Genomic DNA, 19,289 nt, shown 5'->3' with positions numbered 1-19,289 from the left:
TCCCTGCTCAGCGGGAAGCCTGCTTCTCCCTCTCCCGCTCCCCCTGCTTGTGTTCCCTCTCTCGCTGTGTGTGTCTCTGTCAAATAAATAAAATCTTTTAAAAAAGAGCACATGTGACTGAATAAGTTTTGCTTATTCTGCCTCCTCAAAAGGCCCACATCACTAGACTTTCCTTTGGTTACTTTAACCAGATAGACTTACTATAAGCCTGTTGGTTCCCCTAAAAGATTCTCTTTTTCTTTTGCTCAACAGTTATTTTCCCGTTCCAGAGCTTTTCTGTGCTTTTAAAGTAATAATTACTACAACAGTTCTCCTAGAACAAATCAACATAAAAGTGGCCGCATTCATGAAGCATTAACTCTAAAGCAGTAGCACTTGTGCTATTCATTACCCTTCTTGCTTAATATGCTGCGGTACTGCACCAGTCTTACACTGGACACACAAAAAAGCACTAAACTTTGCAACATACTTAAGAAACGTTTGTGATAGGGCGCCTGGGTGGCTCAGTTGGTTAGGCGACTGCCTTCGGCTCAGGTCATGATCCTGGAGTCCCGGGATCGAGTCCCGCATCGGGCTCCCCTCTCAGCGGGGGTCTGCTGCTCCCTCTGACCCTCTTCCCTCTCGTGCTCTCATTCTCGCTCTCTCAAATAAATAAATAAATATTTTAAAAAAAAAGAAACGTTTGTGATAGTGGTTTTTTACAAGTCTTTAATTAAAAAACTCAAAAATATATAATCAAGCATTTTACATAATGCATACATTCTTAATATCTGCAGGTAAGATAAATAACAGAAGGCAAAAGCAGATCTACTGTATTGCTTCTCTTTGGCAAATCACCAACATTACCCCCTGCAGAAACATACGATACATGTAAAAAAAAAAATAAAAACATAAAAAAAAAAAAGCAAAACCATGGTCTTAAAATTGTCCCTTAGTACAAACAAAATACTTAGCAATAATACAGTAGATGGGATTTTTCAAATTGACTAAAATTGATAATACTTTATACCACGGGGTTAAAGTAGCAAGCTGCTTTCCAAAATTAAGGCCCGCAGCAATGGTTATATAGTTACGGGGCAGGGGGAGATGACGCAGGACACACACACACACGCGCGCGCGCACACACCACACACACACACACACACACACACACCCTTTTCCTAGTTATACCCTGGCTCTGTTTTTATTTAATAATGTCACATTCAAATTCTACCTCTTGGATGCCATTCCTAAAGAAAACAAAATCTTTCCCCTTGGGTTTTACTTGCAGTTCAGATGCCTGACCCCCACCCCCAATTGCTTTCTTCAGCCAGTATTTACCATCTAACGCAGGGGCCCGGGGTGGGGGGGGGTGGAAATTCCTTCCACTTTACAGCAAGCTAGATATTGCGCCTCTACTGAAGCAATATATACATGTTGGAACTAAAAGTGAAAAAAGCAAAAGGGTCCATTCAACACATAGCAGCTTATATCTAAATATATACATGTATGTATATGGTTTCACAGTCAAATTTAAAAAAAAATTTACATTTGATATGTCCAGAAATATTTCTCCTATAGTCTATAAATAATATTTTAATATGCTCAAATGATCAAAATGCACTACAAGAATGTAACAAATTAAATAAATTTTCTAAACCTTGACAAACAGATACTTGAAGTCAGTCAAGCTTGAGGTTTGTGTCAAGTGAGCTCCATCAGACCCTACAACCAGGGAAGCGTGAGCCCTCTAGATACGATAGGAGAGAAACTCCAAAACTTTGGAAGGTATTGGCAGCTCCTGGACCTCCTGGGTGGGCATCACTCTCCGGATCGACATGCGACACAAATGTTGAAGGCTAGGGACTTGCCTCGGAGTGGCCCAGAAATATACACTTCCATCATGTGTCCTAAACAGAAACAACAACAACAAAAAACACAAGCTCAGTCACCTACGTACATGTATTTCAACATCCTACCGCTCGAACAACTAACATCCAAGGCCGTGTATGAGAGTCACAAACTAAACATTAAAACCTAATTAAGGAGGCCTAACCAATGATCTCCTCTATGACAAAGTAACAGTATTATAAAGAGCCCTTATGGAAGATTTAGTGATAATAAAATACTGGCTGCTTTGATTAAAAGCCACCTTAGGGCGCCTGGGTGGCTCAGTCGGTTAAGCATCTGCCTCTGGCTCAGGTCATGATCCCAGGGGCCTGGGATTGAGTCTCCCATTGGGCTCCCTGCGGCCTGCTGCTTCTCCTCCCTCTGCCTGCCACTCCCCCTGCTTGTGCTCTTCCTCTCTCTTTCTGTCAAATAAATAAATAAAAGCCACCTTAAATTGCCTCTAAAAGAAAACAGAAAAATCAAATTACCCAGCAGCTAAAACACTGCCATCAGTAGAAAAGGCACAGCAAAGACCATTGCTCAAAGGTGCAACTTGAACTGGATAATCCTCATCAATTCTCCAGAACCTCACCATTCTGGAAAGGAAATAAGTTATCCAGTGAGCATCAGAATATTTAAGGTAAAAGCAACATCTATACTTCAGATAAAAAATGCCACTCTGAGTCACAACCACACATAGATACACACACACATCACTGCAGCAAGCAATTACGCTAACTCAATTACTCTAACTTGCTTTATAAAATATTTTCTAGCCCATACCAATCAGTAATTTGGATCAACTCACACTTAAGAGACTATAATGTACGGCCGCCTTCCCTTCCCAGTGTTCGGATCCATAATGGTCACAACCAGAATCTTTCTCCTTATACTCAATTAATATCTGCTCTGAGAATTTTCACAGCCAAATGAAATTTCTTTGGCAAACAAGGATGTTAACATTAACATTATGTAATGTAACCACATTACAAAATGAAAAAGACTAATCTAGGAAAATATTACAATTAATAACATGTCTGTGAATCAAGATTTGCCAATCTTATTTTCCCAAAAGGCAAAAAGGTTTTACTCTCTTTCCGACACATTTAAAAAGCCTTTTCACATAGGTAGAATGTGTCTAGAAATAGAGACTGGATATGCAAAATCTGAACAAACAGAAAACAGTGATTGCTGGCAAAACAAAACAAAACAAAACTCTCTCTGTTCTGGAAAAACGATAGTGACTCACTTTCTGAATCAATGTGACCAAACTACTTAATACTGTGTGCCATGCACATGGTATAATAAAAGCATGAGAAAAAGGAATGGTGATACCTAGGTTCTGCTTCATACCAATAATTGTACCAGTACATCTTACTCGGGTGACATTTCATCTTGTAGCCGCAAATGCAGTGGACACGGTGACTCAGCTTTTACCATTTATTTCACTTTGAAAATGCCCTTCTGCTTCAATCTTTACAAGCTATTACTGAAAAATAAATCTGTGAGCTAAAAGCTAGTTAAAAATCCACCCAGTCTGCCTACACTAGTTAACACACAAGAAACAGGGAAAGGCATGGATTATCTCTGGTTTGCAGATACTCTTCTTCAGGCCAATATTCTTCAAGACACACATCTCCCAAAGTCTTGTCTAGAGAAAGAGACATTAAAACCCGCACTGCAGAAAGGCTTTTTTAAGGCTTGAAAATGTTTCCAGTAAGTAGAAAGATGAAAGGAAATCTTTAAAAGACAGTAATAGGTCAAACTATAATTCACACACTTACTTATCATCAGCAAGGCTTGCAACATGCAGTCCGTCGTGACTAAAAGACACAGATCGTACCCATCGGTCATTTGCTCCTCCAGCAAATATTGGAGTAGGTGGGGGAAACAGGTGCCTGAGGTCAAATACACGTTTTCAGTGAAAATGAGTCACTTCAAGAAGCGAAACTATCCAGGTACAAAGCACATCTGTCTTTGAATTATGTTTAAATTGGCCTTAATGACCACAACTGAGGAGAGTGAGTAGAGCTGATCCAAATTAAATGAAAGGAACCTTAAAAGAATTACTAATCTCCTTTTTACAATGTGGTTCAACAGACTAAGATTAACTCCAATGTCAGTTTCAATTGTTTTTCAAAAACCCTGACATGAAATTCTAAATATAATTAACCACTTCTACAGAGTCGTATACTATCGAATGATAACTACATGATCTGTTATCAAGAAAGCCAATGATAGACTACAATTTTAATCCGACATGTTAGTGATTCTTTTCATGTAGTTTCTTAAAAGCTATACTAATAGCCAGGGATGAACCACAGACTACAATTAATTCATGCTGTACCCACCCAAATTCCATCAGAATGTCTCCAGTATGTGGATCCCAGATATATACTCGAGTATCATAAGATGCAGTAGCCAGTAATGCTCCATCAGGAGAAAAGTCACAAGCTACAACATCATGGTGGTGTCCTTCTAGTTTCCGTATCATGGTATACTTATCCATATTCCAAAGGAAAACCTGCAATAAAAAGGCAAATGTTATAGCTTCATTCAGACACACAGAGGACAAAATGGCACAACTTAATCTAAAACTGCTAAATTTAATTAACATTATATTAAACATTATAAATTATGAATAATTAAAAGAATATGTATGCTCAGTGTCATAGTCAGATTAAAATCAAGTCTTTAAGTTAATTAAAGTAGACATGCAAATTCTATTTCAAATGTTTCTGTTAAATGTTAATTTAAAAATAAGCCTAAACATAAAAAAGGCAATGCAATTTAACCACAAAGTTATACTGAAATCCATTTATTCCAAAAACTAATTAACTAAAATATATACAGAAATAAATAGGGTTAAGTACTACAAACCCCCTTCTTTTTCTTTTTCCAGAAACTACCAAATTTTTAAAAAATATACAGACAGAAAACGTAATGTTAACAAATTGTTACTCCATTGGCATCTCCCTTTGAGATAATCACTTGTTTACAATAGGCTTGGGTCACCAACGTGAGCCTAGGAAGAGAAACAGATACTGCAAGCAAAGAGAATTTTCACAGCCAAATGAAATTTCTTTGGCAAACAACAAGGACGTTAAACCACATTACAAAATGAAAATACTAATTTATGAAAATATTACAATTAACATGTCTGTGAATCAAGATTTGCCAATCTTAATCTTCCCAAACCGACCACAATCATTATAGTCATTTTAAGCATAAAACATTTAAATTACTTTAGTACAAGTTTACAGTTTTCAACTCTGTAAGATCAGTACTTAGACTGTGCAGAATAGTTCTGAATAGGATTCAAATGTTTACTTCAGTCTAGTTATAGGAAATATGAGCTTGGAGGTTTACAACAATCCTAGTAAGACAATCTCTCCTCTTGGAATAAAGCAATCCTTTTTGCTACTTTTTTTCTGCACAGACACAATATTATTACTTCCAAAGAAAAATACATACAAATTTTAAGTGGGATCAAAGTCTTAAGGTATCTTTAACATCTCAAAGAACTCCAAAAAAATAGCACAGAGAAACCATTTGAAAGCCAATTACATTACATTAAATTGGTTTCACATGTCAGACTCCCAATTCCATGAGACTGGAAGATCAATTTACTTGGAGGAGTCAGTGGGTTTCACTGCGGGGGGAAATTACTTTAAAAAAGAAAAAAAGAAAGAAAGAAAAGCAGAAAGTGGACATCGACCAGCACCTGTGTACGTACAGTACACCTTGCAGCGGAATGCAAGGTTACTTCATCCTATGGTAAAGGTCGCCCCCAGCCCGGTAGCCAGAGATGCCACTCTTTCTGCCCAGCTAACACCATTGTGCGCCTGTGTGCGAGTGGTGCCAGCATAACCTCAATCACACCAATATTGCTGCCACCACCTGTGACAGGGAAAGCAAGAAGCATATGGAAAACACACAGCCTAAAATAGCAATGTCAATATCTAGCTTTGTTCTTCTTATGATTTTTAAAGAACTGAATACTTTTTTTTCTAAACTTCTAACATTTGCAACTATTGTTTTAACACACTTCTTGGCTAAATAAAATGCACTTAAAACCAGCCTCCCACCCCCAGTAATTCAGAGTGTATTCTGAATATCCCATGTATTTGGACTTCGACATTTTTCATAAACATCTGAAGCTAATAAGATCTCTTTAACTATTCTAAGAGCTGGTAGACAACTAAAAGAGAGTTCCTGACTAAGCATAACCCTCTCAAGAGTCACTTTATACTTCATCTGTCCACAGGTATGCTATGCAAGACAGACCGTGTTGATTGCGTCTATAATTCACTCTAGACATACATGAGTGCTCTTTTTATTATTAGATTTTTAAGTTACTTTTTTTCAGTTAAATGTCCAGGACCAGCTGGGAATCAAAACTTTTTAAACAGCAAACTGGACAAAAAAAATAGAACAACAGAGAAGAAAATAATTAGCGGGAATGTCTTAACATTTGGACTAGATCTCTTCTATAGCACATAAACTTTCCTAGATCTTAGAAGAAGTAAATTTGACATACCCCTTACTTTACGAATATTCTCTGACTAAAAGCAATCCAATTTCTCACTCCACAATCAATAACTGTATTTCCCTCATGCAAATTCTCCCCCATCGTGAAATAAAATATTTAAGACATTCATGACACCGAGCACAGACTTAGTAAGTTACTTAGATTTAAAACGATTATGCACACATTATAATCCAGCTCACATGGAATGTACAAGAACTTTGATACATACTGCTTTACTGGCTCCCACTGAACACAGCATAGAAGAGTGAGGAGAGAACGCACAGCTATACACCCAGTTCTGATGGCCCCTCAATACTTTCATCATGTTTCCTGAACAAAAAGAAATAACCTGTATTAACCCTAGAGTTCACTTCAAATGAGCAGCATTTCAAAAATGGCAGAATCGGAGAATCACACACTTCAAGAGCAGCAGTGATTTATCTGTAACAAGGGTTAGCTATAAACCAGTTGATTATTTCATAAAGTTCTACTGGAACACAATCACGCCCATTTGTTTGTTGTGCTACAATGGCAGAGGTGACTAAGGCAGAGATAGCATGGTCCACGAGCCTAAAATATTTATCATCTGGCCCTTTAGGAAAAACCTGCTGACCCTTCACCTACAGAAGATAGAATTCTTTTAGTCTGATCCACTTATTCTACAAATGAAGGACCTGTAACACTTCAAGGCTGAGATCTGAGAACACCTTCAAAATGCCTTTCATCCTTTTTCCTTTCTGATAACCTATATTCCACTCCAAAGCCCCTGTGTATTATAGCAATTATGTCTGTATATTTTAACTCTTAATTTTTACAAATACTTACTCAATGTCTACTGTATGTCAGGCACTGAAGAGACAGCTGTGAGTAAGACTAAGTCCCAACTCTCTTGAGCTTACATTTTACTGAGGCCATATTTTGTTTTGTTTTTTTTTTTTTTTTTGAGGGGTGGGGAGGGGGAGAGGGAGAGAGAGAATCCCAAGCAGGCTCTATGCCCAGCATGGAGCCCGACAAGTGGCTTGATCTCACACCCTGAGATCATGACCTGAGCTGAAATCAAGAGACGCTTAACCAAATGAGCCACCCAGGTGCCCTGAGTCTATATTCTTAAAACATATGCACACAACTGAAAATGTGTTGAGAAAGCAAGCAGCTTTTGATATGCAAAAGAAAATAAAAATTTAATAACCGAACTGTTATAACTGTTGGGATCTCTCCATCCCTCAAAGCCGAGCATTCAAAGAATGCTAAAATGCAGAGGAGGTCCATCGTGGTCTGGTAAGATGAGCGTATTATTTTAGTAGGCAATGGTTATTACCCATCAGCTGGAACAAGTTTCCAAACCTCAGAGTTTTGTTTCCTACTACATTCAATTTAAGTCACAATGCTTCCAAAGCAAGCCCTCAACCTTGAGCCTGAGGCTGTTAGAGGACTAGCAGATCTTATTTAAATGTAAGGTGTTAGCCAAAACTGTAAACTTTCTTATTAGTGGCTAAGAGGCGGAAAGAGATGCTCATCTCTGGTCCTCTCAAATAAGGTACTCTCTCCGAAACTTTCTATGCACTGCAATTAACAAAGTTTCAGAAAAACCTGAGTACTTAACACTAAAATACTTTTATTTATTTATTAAAGCTATTTATTTATTTATTTGTCAGAGAGTGAGTGAGTGCACAAACAGGGGGAGCAGTGGACAGAGGGAGAAGCAGGCTCCCCGCTGAGCAGGGAGCCCAAGGTTGGCCTCGATCCCAGGGCCCTGGCATCATGACCTGAGCCAAAGGCAGCTGCCTAACAGACTGAGCCACCCAGGGATCCCTAACATATCTTTTATTATACTGGATAGCAAGTTTTTTGATAATTTCTTACTTAACCTATCCAACTTATTAGTATGCTTATTAACTTTTAGAAGCTATAAATCCTGGTATGTAAACGTCTTAATCTAAGTTTTATTAGATTACTAAATTGTGTTTGTTACTTCGAGATCTAAATTTTTGCTAAGCAAATGAAGTTAATAACCTTCCCTAAGATGAAGAAAATAAACTAACAGGGCGCCTGGGTGGCTCAGTTGGTTAAGCGACTGCCTTCGGCTCGGGTCATGATCCTGGAGTCCCGGGATCGAGTCCCGCATCGGGCTCCCTGCTCAGCAGGGAGTCTGCTTCTCCCTCTGACCCTCTTCCCTCTCGTGCTCTCTATCTCTCATTCTCTCTCAAATAAATAAAAATCTTAAAAAAAAAAAGAAAATAAACTAACACATTTATAAAACGCTAAAATTGATTTTGTCCTCATATAGTTGATACAGATCTGTGTGGTTAGTTTCTAAATAATATCAGATTGTTTAGAATAACTGCTGGTTCCTGTTCTGGGTCACATTTATGGTTTCGTTTGATCTGCACAAGGAAAGGGACCAAACGATTAAGCAGAGAATAGGAAACTTTGATCACAGGCCACTTTTACAGTCAAATGTCCCAAATGATCAACACTTCTTGACATCTCTCAGTCGTCATGTTAAGAAACCCATTCTGTTTCACAGCCTGCAAAAAAGACATACCATCATCTTTCAGGTCCCACACTCTCAGAGTTTTGTCTCTTGAAGCTGATACTAGGATCAAGCTCCCATCTGGAGCAAAAGTTAAATCTCTGACCACTTCAGTATGATCTACCAAGTTAAGGAGGAGTTTTCCTAAATGCAGTGGAAGAGGGAAAAAAGACAATGTTGTTAATTTTTATCAGCTTCTTTCTTTAAAATAGGGTTCTTCACCATAAAACATATAATATAGAAATACTTGTCACCTCCTTAGCTTCCTAAGTGTAAACTGACTTAATAGTGCTTTTACTATCACCTTTAAAGATTCTCTATTTACACAGTTGTAAAATGTATTATTTCCAGGATAACAAAGCCTAAATTTATTAGATCAGCTTAAAGAGAATTCCTGAAATATAAACAAGTTAATTTACCATCTGGAAAACCTACCTTACAACTTTTTAATCTTTGTATAGTATGATTTTAAATATAAAATCCAATTTTCCCTTTTCTTTTTCTTGGATTACTAAAAGACTGTCAAACTCCCCAAAAGATTCACGTTATCTCACAACCACCTAAATTTTCAAAAATAATCAGTGAAAAAATATACTTTATTCATCTAATATTGTGAGTTGTTTTCTATGAAAATCTATGTGCTTTCCCTAAGTTTTTTTAAGAACCCAATCAAATTTACTGACTCATTATCCTCATTCAATATTAATATCACCTGCTGTATTCTACTCTACATAGTTTTAATGCTCATTAAAAAAAAAAAATGCCTTCACATTTTTGGTATATACTATCAGCCAGAAACTGTTTTAGTCAGTGAATAACACGTTCACTTTTAATTGCACAAAGAATTTAACTTCTCAACCTATCTAGTTAAACTTTAGATACAATGTCACTAAAACTTCCAAAGGTTAGACAATGATTGTTGAAAACCAGATTTGCCTTGAAAGCCTCCAAGCTTTCACTGAAAAAGTATGTAAGACAACACCTTGCCATTTGAGCCATAAACTAAGTTACTAATTTATAAATAATTAACTAAACATTCCTTAGACATGTCCTTGCTGTAACATTCTCTGAAGAGTGACCAAGCAGTGAGAACTCTATTTTCTTAAAATAAAACCATGAGCTGAAGATGCTATGCAGGCCAATCATAAAGACACATTCATAGAACCAATTCTTGCTTTTCAGTAAGTTAAAATCCTCAAATCACATCTTCTAGTGCCTAGGAGAGATGCCCTGCATCATAAAATAATCAGGTTTGCTTTTCAAACTATGGCCCCATACCTGTATATACATCCCATATTTTGATACGTCCATTGTTTAACCCTGTGGCAAGGAGCAGCTGATCCTGTCCAAATCTGAATCGATGCCATTCTATATTGACACAGCGACTCTGTTTTTCTGGAACTGAAGATCCAAAAGCAAGACTCCAGACTATGTCACCACAGTCTATAATATGTTCACGAGGCTTATTTTTCTGACCACCATCACTGTTTTGTCTTGACAATCTCAAACTGCTTGAATTGGTGATATTCTTGGTGCCATGCAAGAGACTGAAGGAAAAAAAGGTCATATTGACATCTAGTTATTATTTATTCTGTACTCCTACAGATACTAAATGATAAATGTTTGTTAAAATAACCTCAGTATTATCATAGTGATACTGAATAACAATCAAATTCTACGGATGGGAAGGCGAAAAGTTGCTATTAGCTATGAGCATATGACCAAATAAACTCAAATCAAAAGACATTTTCAGTTGCTAAGAGATTAAGTTCAACAATAAAGCAATGTGTAATTTCTTTGTGTCAAAATTTTCCTCAAAACCACTATATCAATTAGGACTCCTTTAGCTAACCTAAAATAAGTATAAACAAGCAAAAAACAAAACAAAAAACCTAATAACTTAAGATATTTATATAAAGGTCAACTAGACACAAAAAGGAGGGAGAGATTAAATTTAATATATATTTTAGAAAAACTTTCAACAAATAAATCCACCGGAGGAACTGTAAGTACATAAAAAATAAGTACACGATCACCGTAACACTGTTATCTAATAAAATGTTGTGAAATCCAAAAAGCATCACATAACAAAGGTCACCTGCCCTGGCACAATGCAATATATATACTACCAAGGAACCAGTAATCTGCTTTTTAATACAAAGACACAAAAGCATCTGAGAAAGTATTCTATAATGTATAAGGCCAAACAATTCTTCCCACAAATTTTCCAATGTTCAGCTTATGATTAAAATACATTTACGATAGCCTATAAAGGAAAAACTTAAATATCAAAATCTTTTTATTACTCCACACAGAAAATAGTAAATTCTACAAAGAGATACAAAATACAGAAAAAGAGGAGAGTCTTACAAGTTCTTAAGGCACTGGGACCACGGAACAAGCTTTACTGTACGATGTCCTTGTGACCAAGCAAAGTACGAACCATCTGGAGCAAAAGCAACAGTCCAATTTTCACGACCACATTTCTTGTCAAAAGGAGCTACTGGAGCTAAAAGTTCACCTATAGTACGTGATCTCACTAAAAGAAAAAAATATATAGGATGTCACATATAACCAATAATGAATTTGAGACTGCCTCCTTATTAATTTGGGACTCTCAACTCCATTGAGTTTCCACGCAGACAAGGTATAAGGAGTTCTGATTTCTACCCTCTGAAGGGAGATAATGTGCTGTGAAGACCCTTTAATGATAATAACTATGTTCCAGTTTTGATAAAGTGATTTTTAACATCTCCCACCCAAGAGCTTGTTTAGAAAGCTTCAATAAAAAACTGGTTAAGTGATAGGGCGCCTGGGTGGCTCGGTTGGTTAGGCGGCTGCCTTCCGCTCGGGTCATGATCCTGGAGTTCCGGAATCGAGTCCCGCATCGGGCTCCCTGCTCGGCGGGGAGTCTGCTTCTCCCTCTGACCCTCTTCCCTCTAGTGCTCTCTGTCTCTCATTCTCTCTCTCTCAAATAAATAAATAAGAAATCTTTACAAAAAAACTGATTAAGTGATAATAATGTAATGATGTCAGGGTTAGCAATTACTAAAGTCCTGACTTTTGCATTGCCTTATGTTTTCATCAAATTACTAACACTTAAAGTGCAACAGGCTAACTTTGTAAGAAAAGTATCTTCCAGTAAGTTTGTAGTTTTCAAAAACCACAAACCACTATAAAATACATTGTATCATTATTCAAAGGAAAGCACTATTAAATGGTCTATTTAAACATGAATATTCTTTTTTTTTAAGATTTTACTTTTTAAGTTATCTCCACACCCAATGAGGGGCTTGAACTCACAATCCCGACACCAAGAGTCACATGCTCCACTAACTGAGCCAGCCAGGTGCCCCCACATGAGTATTTTTTGAGGCCCAGGTCACCAAAAAAAAAAAAAAATCACAAAACTCCTAGAACTAGAAGGGACTTAAACGTTATTTAGTACCATCTCCCAACTAGTGCTTTAAAATGCATTACACATTTGTGATCCTCAAATAGTGGTCCTTAAGTGTCTTAATGATGGGCCATAAACTGACCCCAAAATGGAAGTGATTCTTTTGGTTTTTAAGGACAGAGACTAAACAATCTCATAGATTTTTAATTTAGTTAAGAGTCCTTCAATTTACGGGCACCTGGGTGGTTCAGTCAGTTAAGCACCTGCCTCCGGTGCGGGTCATGATCTCATGGTCCTGGGACCAAGCCCCACATTGGGCTCCCTGCTCAATGAGAAGTCTGCTTCTCCCTCTCCCTCTGCTGCTCCCCCTGCTTGTACTCTCTCTCTCACACTCTCTCTCAAATAAAATCTTAAAAAAAAAGAGTACTTAATCATTCATAACAAAAACTGTCATATTACCGGAGTATACAGAGACTTTTTGTTTTGCGTTTAACATGAAGTATGATCAACAAGCTCCTACTGTAGATGTGTGCATGCAAACTTGGCCAGAATTTCCTCAATTTGGGGAAAGAATCTTTATCAGTCAGTGTATCACCCTTGCTTTCTTGGATTGGTCTTGATTTAGATTTTGCTACTCTTCCTTAGGTATAAATTAGTATCACTTTAATTTCCCTACTATTTTGTGATTAGTTGTCTGGCTAACTCTTACAGTGTATTTTTAGGTTTTTGACTTAAACTTCCCAACAACTAAACTACATATATCCTACATATTGCAGTTCATATAAGAACCACTTATACTCTTACTGCTAGACCATACACATACAACGCCCCCCCCACCATGTACTCATTCAGGTGACACTTCAAGTCTCAATGTGTGCTCTGACAATAGCCAATGGAACACCTGGCATATGACGGGTGATCAGTAAATATTTATTGAATAAACATAAAGCACATATGTAAGTTCCCATTCTTAAATGATTTCAACCATTTCCTCGTCCAAGTTTTTGATACATTAACAAATGAGCTATGGTTTAAAACCAAAAGAGGGGTGCTTGGCTGGCTCAGTCGGTAAAACATGTGACTGCTGATCTTGGGGCTGTAGGTCTGAACCCCACATTGGGTGTAGAGATTAAAAATCTAAAAAAAATAATAAGAAAAAGAAAAATTGAGACCCGTATTTCTGATATTCATAAATATGAATACCTAATAAGGCTTATTCTATTTTTGTGCAGCTGACATTATCAAAAATCTTCTCCTTGCCACTCCACCCACTCATTCCCGATTCTGACCTAAGAGAGTAAGCTTAATCCTGCTCTCACATGATAGTCATATATTCAAGACAGCCATGACATCAGCAACTAAATCTTTTCATCAGGCTAAACTCCATAGGCCTTTCAATCATTCCTTAGATTACATGGTTTCAAGTCCATTCTCCAACTTCACCTTCATCACTTTTCTGGAGAAACTCCAGTTGGTAATGGTCTTCATAAAAGTGGCACCCAGAACTAAACAATACCTCAGGTGTGGTTTGATCAAAGCAGCAGAGCCCCCACCTACTCACCCCAATTAAGATGACATTACTTTCATCAGCAGTTACATGCCTTTCTTAAAATCCACAAACCAGTGACCCTCATATGCCTACAGAATTTTTTTTTAAGATTTTTATTTATTTATTTGACAGAGAGAGACAGTGAGAGAGGGAACACAAGCAGGGGGAGTGGGAGAAGCAGGCTTCCGGCTGAGCAGGGAGCCTGGGGGCTCGACCCCAGAATCCTGGGATCATGACCTGAGCCAAAAGCAGGTGCTTAATGACTGAGCCACTCAGGCGCCCCTAAGCTAATTTATTCTTAAACATACAGAAATTCAACAAATGGGGTCATTATTTTATTTTTTAAAAGTTTTTTTTTAAGATTTTATTTATTTGTCAGAGAGAGAGCACAAGCAGGAGGAGTGGGAGAGGGAGAAGCAAGCTTCCTGCTGAGCAGTGAGCCCAATGTGGGACTCGATGCCAGGACCCTGGGATCATGACCTGAGCTGAAGGCAGTCGCTTAACCGACTGAGCCACCCAGGCGCCCTTTTTAAAAGATTTTGAGAGAGAGAGACAAGAGCAGGAGCACAAGCAGAAGGAGTGGGAGAGGGAGAAACAGGCTTCCCGGCGAGCAGGGAGCCTGACTCGCGGCTTGATCCTAAGACCCCAGGATCATGACCGGATCCCAAGGCAGACGCTTAACGACTGAGCCACCCAGGCGCCCCTGGGGTCATTATTTTAAAATGACCAAATAGATGCTATGCTGTCTCAAGTTATTAATAATTAGCCTGGTGTTTCCTTGTTAACAGGTGTATCAAATGATTCTATTTTCCCAAATGATCTTTGCATCAAATGATTCAAACACTCATTTTGATACTTACTGGTACAGTATTATCAAGTAGCGCAAGGTTATAATGAAGTGCTTTGAAAAAAAATTTTTTTAATTTTATTTTTTTAAAGATTTCATTTATTTATTTGACAGAGAGAGAGCACAAGCAGGAGGAATGGCAGGCAGAGAAGCAGGCTCCCCGCAGAACAGGGGGAGCCCGACGTGGGACTCAATCCCAGGACGCCGGGATCATGACCTGAGCCGAAAGCAGTCGCTTAACCAACTGAGCCACTCAGGCGCCCCTTAAAAAAAAATTTTAAGTTAAACCTTTATTACCTGCAGCTGTTTAATATATGATTTAATGACCTTGTATAAGGGAAAAGCTGCCTGCCATGGGAACTCGGCCATAAAATACACTACTACATTATCTGTATAGTAGTAACACACTGAGTTAACTGCTGAACCAAGTGAACCAGATTTAGCTCCTTCTTCACATTCCTCTCCGCAATTTCATAACGAGAAAGGGAGGATCTGGTATAGTGCCTTGTGAAAGAGGGCCGTGGCTCCAGGCAGTACTCCCTGTCTCACAGGACTTCTTTAATCAAAGAATCTTGCCTCTCCTCTTTCAGTACTGGAGAAAGAGAGAGCTGTAATTAATACCCAAGAAAAGAGGAGAAAAGTTAAGTCCTTACTGAAAGATAAAAAGCTACATAGAGATGTTACTGTTTCACTCTGTATCCAAATGGTACTTCCAAAGTAAAGAAAGAAACAAAGAAACAAAAACTGGGTTTTGGGTTTTTTGTTTTGTTTTTTCCTAAAGCTTAGGAAAGGACAAAATTTAGATATTTGGGACTTGGCTAATAACTTTATACTACAGCCAGGAAATAACACTGACACCTAACTAAATATGAAAAATTTTAACTGAAGGGCGCCTGGGTGGCTCAGTCAAGCGTCTGCCTTCGGCTCAGGTCATGACCCCAGGGTCCTGGGATCGAGTCCCACATCGGGCTCCCTCCTCGGAGGGAAGCCTGCTCTCCCTCTCCCACTCCCGCTGCTTGTGTTCCTGCTCTTGCTATCTCTGTCTCTGTCAAATAAATAAATAAAATCTTAAAAAACAATTTTTTTTTTAACTGAAAAGGCTACTACTTAGTGGATGGTTCTTCTACCTTATGCAGGTATGCTCAGTAGCTCTATCCAGCTCTTAGAAGACAGGACTGGAAAGTTTTCAGAATAGTTCATCAAGATGAAGTAAAACAGATAAATGAAAGGCAGATCACTTATCTGTGATACTATTGTATAGGAGAGGAGGAAAAAAGCCCACTGGACTAGGAATAAGAACTTTTGGGTTCCATGTTCCACTTTAGGACCTACTTAATAGTCTTAAAATACCAAAATAAAATTAGGCATGAATTTTGTTTTCTCTGTATATTTAAAATAGTTATTAGAACCAGGGTTAAAGTCCCCTCCTAACCTGTCATTCAATCTTATCCTTGAGAACAAAAGTCCAGAATTCTGAGAGCTGTCTCTAGATATAAAAACTGAACCCACATATAGGATGGAGGGCCTTTAGGCTACTTCAGCTTCTCCCTCTCTCTAGAAATACCTCCTCCATGTATTTAAAGGCATACATAAAGAACGGGGAAATGCAGAGGGTCTTTGCTCAGAAGCCACCTCCAATTTTCATTTAATTAACACAGTAAGTTTAGCGTTGGACTTTTTGTTGGAGGGGTGCTAAAACTGTTTTATTTTTTAAATGGAAACTGTACATATATAAGATGTATAATATGACTTAAGTTCAATGTTTACTAAGCCTACCCATCAATGCACAGCTCTAACTTCCCCGGAACTGTTCCGGTTATTTTCCCGTAAGAGGGAATTTAAATGGGAGGTGCTCTCAACTGAGCCCCCGAGGCGGTCTTCAGGCAAACCTCCCGGATCTACTGCCCTGACTTCGTTGTAGCAGGGGCTAGCCTCTAGACCAGCTTCTAGACAGCCTTTTCCAAGAGTGCTCTTTCATACAAAAGCTTTTCTTCTATCACCCCACCCAACCATTCTGCTCCTCCCCGCTCCTCTGTGTAGAAAAGATAATTGAGCCTCCTCCCCTGAACCGCTGCCTTAACGCCACACCATTTTTTGCTTTTTCCAGGCTGATGGCACCTCTTCGGTCGCATTTCTCCTTTAAGACTGGTTGATTACATGAGGACCCCCTCCCCTTTCATTACACTCCGAACACCTAAGTTTACTTTTCCCGTCGTAAAATCAGAGAGCCCAAGACTTGCCCAGCACTCGCCTATCCACTCGACGCCCCAGAGAATCCCAGGACGGCCGTGCATGGGCCTCTTTAGAGGAAATTGGGGTCCCCCGAGGGTGGGTGTCCACCCCCGGCCACACGGTGAGGACGGCCCTGGGCGCCCAGGTTCCCCTGGACCCGAGTATCTGCCCACTGCCTCCCGCCGAGCCGGGCACGCAGTAGGTGCTGCATCAATGTCGACCCCATTTAGCCCTCGGCGACACCCCCCGGAGGGGCCGCTTCCTTCCTCTTCGCTCCAGGGCTTGGCCCCGGCTCACCCTTCTTCACTTAAGACTCAGACGCTTCCTCCTCCGGGGACTCCCTGCCTCTCCGCAGCCCCGGCGCTCTCACCAGCACCCCTCACCCACCGTCCCATTCCTCACCGATCTCTTTCTCGTTGACCCTCGGGGGAAAGCTGGCCATCTATGGGGCACCGTCTGATTCCGGGGACGCGATGCGGACGCAACGACAGAGAAGGGATCGGCGAGCGCTGAGGGGCGTGACGCGGGTTCGGTCCCTCCCGGACCGGGGGAAGGAGGGGAGGGGCGGGGGCGGTGGCGGGAGCCTCTGCCGACTGCCCCGGGAAAGACGCGGAAGGCCTCGGACCAAACTACGGAGTCAAACACAGACAATAGACCCCGTTCCCTGCCTCAAGCCTACGGACCACGACGCTTCCTCCAACGCCGACGACCGCAAACCAGACACTGGAGACAAAATGGCGGGCGGCGCGGGAGATAGCAGGGCGGCGCGGGCGGGGTCTCGTGACGCCATCGCCCGAGGCCCCGCCCCTCGACGCTCGGGACGTGACGGCCTGGGCTTGGCGCCCCGCCCCCCCGCCCCCCCGCCCCCCGCCGGGTGCGCGCGGGCGTTTCTGCGAGTACAGGACCCGCTGGGGCAGGAAGAGTGCCGAGGCGGAGGCGGAACCGGGGCTGCCTCCCCAACCCAGCCGAGGACGGAACGTTGAGTACGAAGTGTGCTCCTAGCTCGGTCTTGTCCCCGCCCGCCCCCCGTCCCCACCCCCCGGGACCGCAGCGTGGTCTGTATTTCTAAGTTCAGGTGCCTTCGAAAAGGCAGACGGAGAATTGTATAATACATATTGGCCCACCGCTTAAAAGATGGCGTGGAATTTAAACTGGCTGAACCAAAAAGAACAAAAAAGACATTTCAGATTTTACCCCGATTTGGCCACCTCCCCAGCCCTTACGTGCTTGATGCATTAAAAAATGAGTTGAGAATGAACACCGGTCGCTATGCCCCAGCCTTGTGGCGGCGGTCATCCTGACCTGGGCTGCGGGTGTTTGCAAGGCTCGAGGTGCCCGGGCGTGCGGGCGGCCCACCCCCGCCGGAGATCCTCCCTGCGCTGCCTTTGTGCTGGCTGCTCCTGCATCCGGGCCGCCCCGCAAGCCGGGTGGTCGGCGATGCCCGGGCGTCTGCCGAGGCAGACTCCGCGGGATCAGCTCAGACCGAGGCCTCCGGGTTCACACAGGGCTGATGAAAGTGTCTGTCTGCCAGAGCCACGTTGGTTCCCGATCACAGATGACATACTTGCATTTTAAGGGGCCCTTCTGTGGACTCTAATCCGTGTTCCAGTGGAGGACATCCAAGGCTGGGAATTTCAAGTATGTGGCAGATACTGCTGGGAGAGGAGTTGCATTAGTCAAACTCTTCTGAGAGTTCTCAAATGACAACACGTCGGGCATGTCTCCTTTTCTTTGCATGTTAATTATTCCAATAGTGAAATGTTTAATAGCAGGTAAAAGAAATCAACCCCTCTCTTTTATTTTCAGTCAACATATTTTTTGACGGCTTACTCTGTGCCAAGCACGGGGGGCTAGTTGTTGAGTATTTAGAGTAGAACAAAACAATTTTAATGCGGTCTTGTAGCTCATATATCAACATTTCTATCAGTCCCTTTTCATTGTTTTAACCAACCTTTATTACCTCTGTCCACTTATACTATACCCTACAAATTCATGGAAAATACCAGTTCTTGAGTGCCTGAATTCCTATGGTGGCTTTTGTTTAATTGTTTAAACACAATTGTTTAATTCCACTGTAGTTATTCCTGCTCTCCAGCAAACTTCCTGACCCATTTTCTCAACCGAAGTACAACAGTGGAATGAAAAACAATTTTATGATTTGTGTACTCGGTGATAATATCTAATATTTATTGGATCCACGCTACATGCTAGGCACCGTTCCATATAAGTGCTTTTGTGGATTAACTCATTTAATACCCACAACAGTATGAGTAGCATATTAATCATTCACATTTTAGACTTAGGAACTTGACAACAGTCATGGAGCTACTT

The 19,289-nt window shown here is 40.5% G+C and overlaps 1 protein-coding gene across 1 annotated transcript; it reads right to left on the bottom strand.

The window, feature by feature from the left end:
• Window positions 1-691: 691 nt before the first annotated feature.
• WSB1 (WD repeat and SOCS box containing 1) lies at window positions 692-17,694 on the bottom strand. The gene is made up of 9 exons (XM_028109175.2): window positions 17,361-17,694; window positions 11,304-11,472; window positions 10,212-10,480; window positions 8,946-9,077; window positions 6,630-6,730; window positions 4,221-4,393; window positions 3,654-3,767; window positions 2,358-2,465; window positions 692-1,889 (listed from the first exon to the last, which is right to left on the bottom strand). The coding sequence occupies exons 1-9, from the start codon at window positions 17,398-17,400 to the stop codon at window positions 1,730-1,732; spliced, it is 1,266 nt and encodes a 421-aa protein (XP_027964976.1). The 5' UTR covers window positions 17,401-17,694; the 3' UTR covers window positions 692-1,729.
• Between the last annotated feature and the right edge of the window lie 1,595 nt (window positions 17,695-19,289).

This window comes from Eumetopias jubatus, unplaced genomic scaffold (assembly GCF_037043125.1).
Source record: "Eumetopias jubatus isolate StellerSeaLion01/CBP00866 unplaced genomic scaffold, mEumJub1_p1.0 scaffold_10, whole genome shotgun sequence".
In the NCBI taxonomy this organism is placed as follows: domain Eukaryota; kingdom Metazoa; phylum Chordata; class Mammalia; order Carnivora; family Otariidae; genus Eumetopias; species Eumetopias jubatus.
The sequence above is the reverse complement of the archived record's forward strand: the minus strand, read 5'-3'. Positions and strand labels throughout refer to the sequence as shown.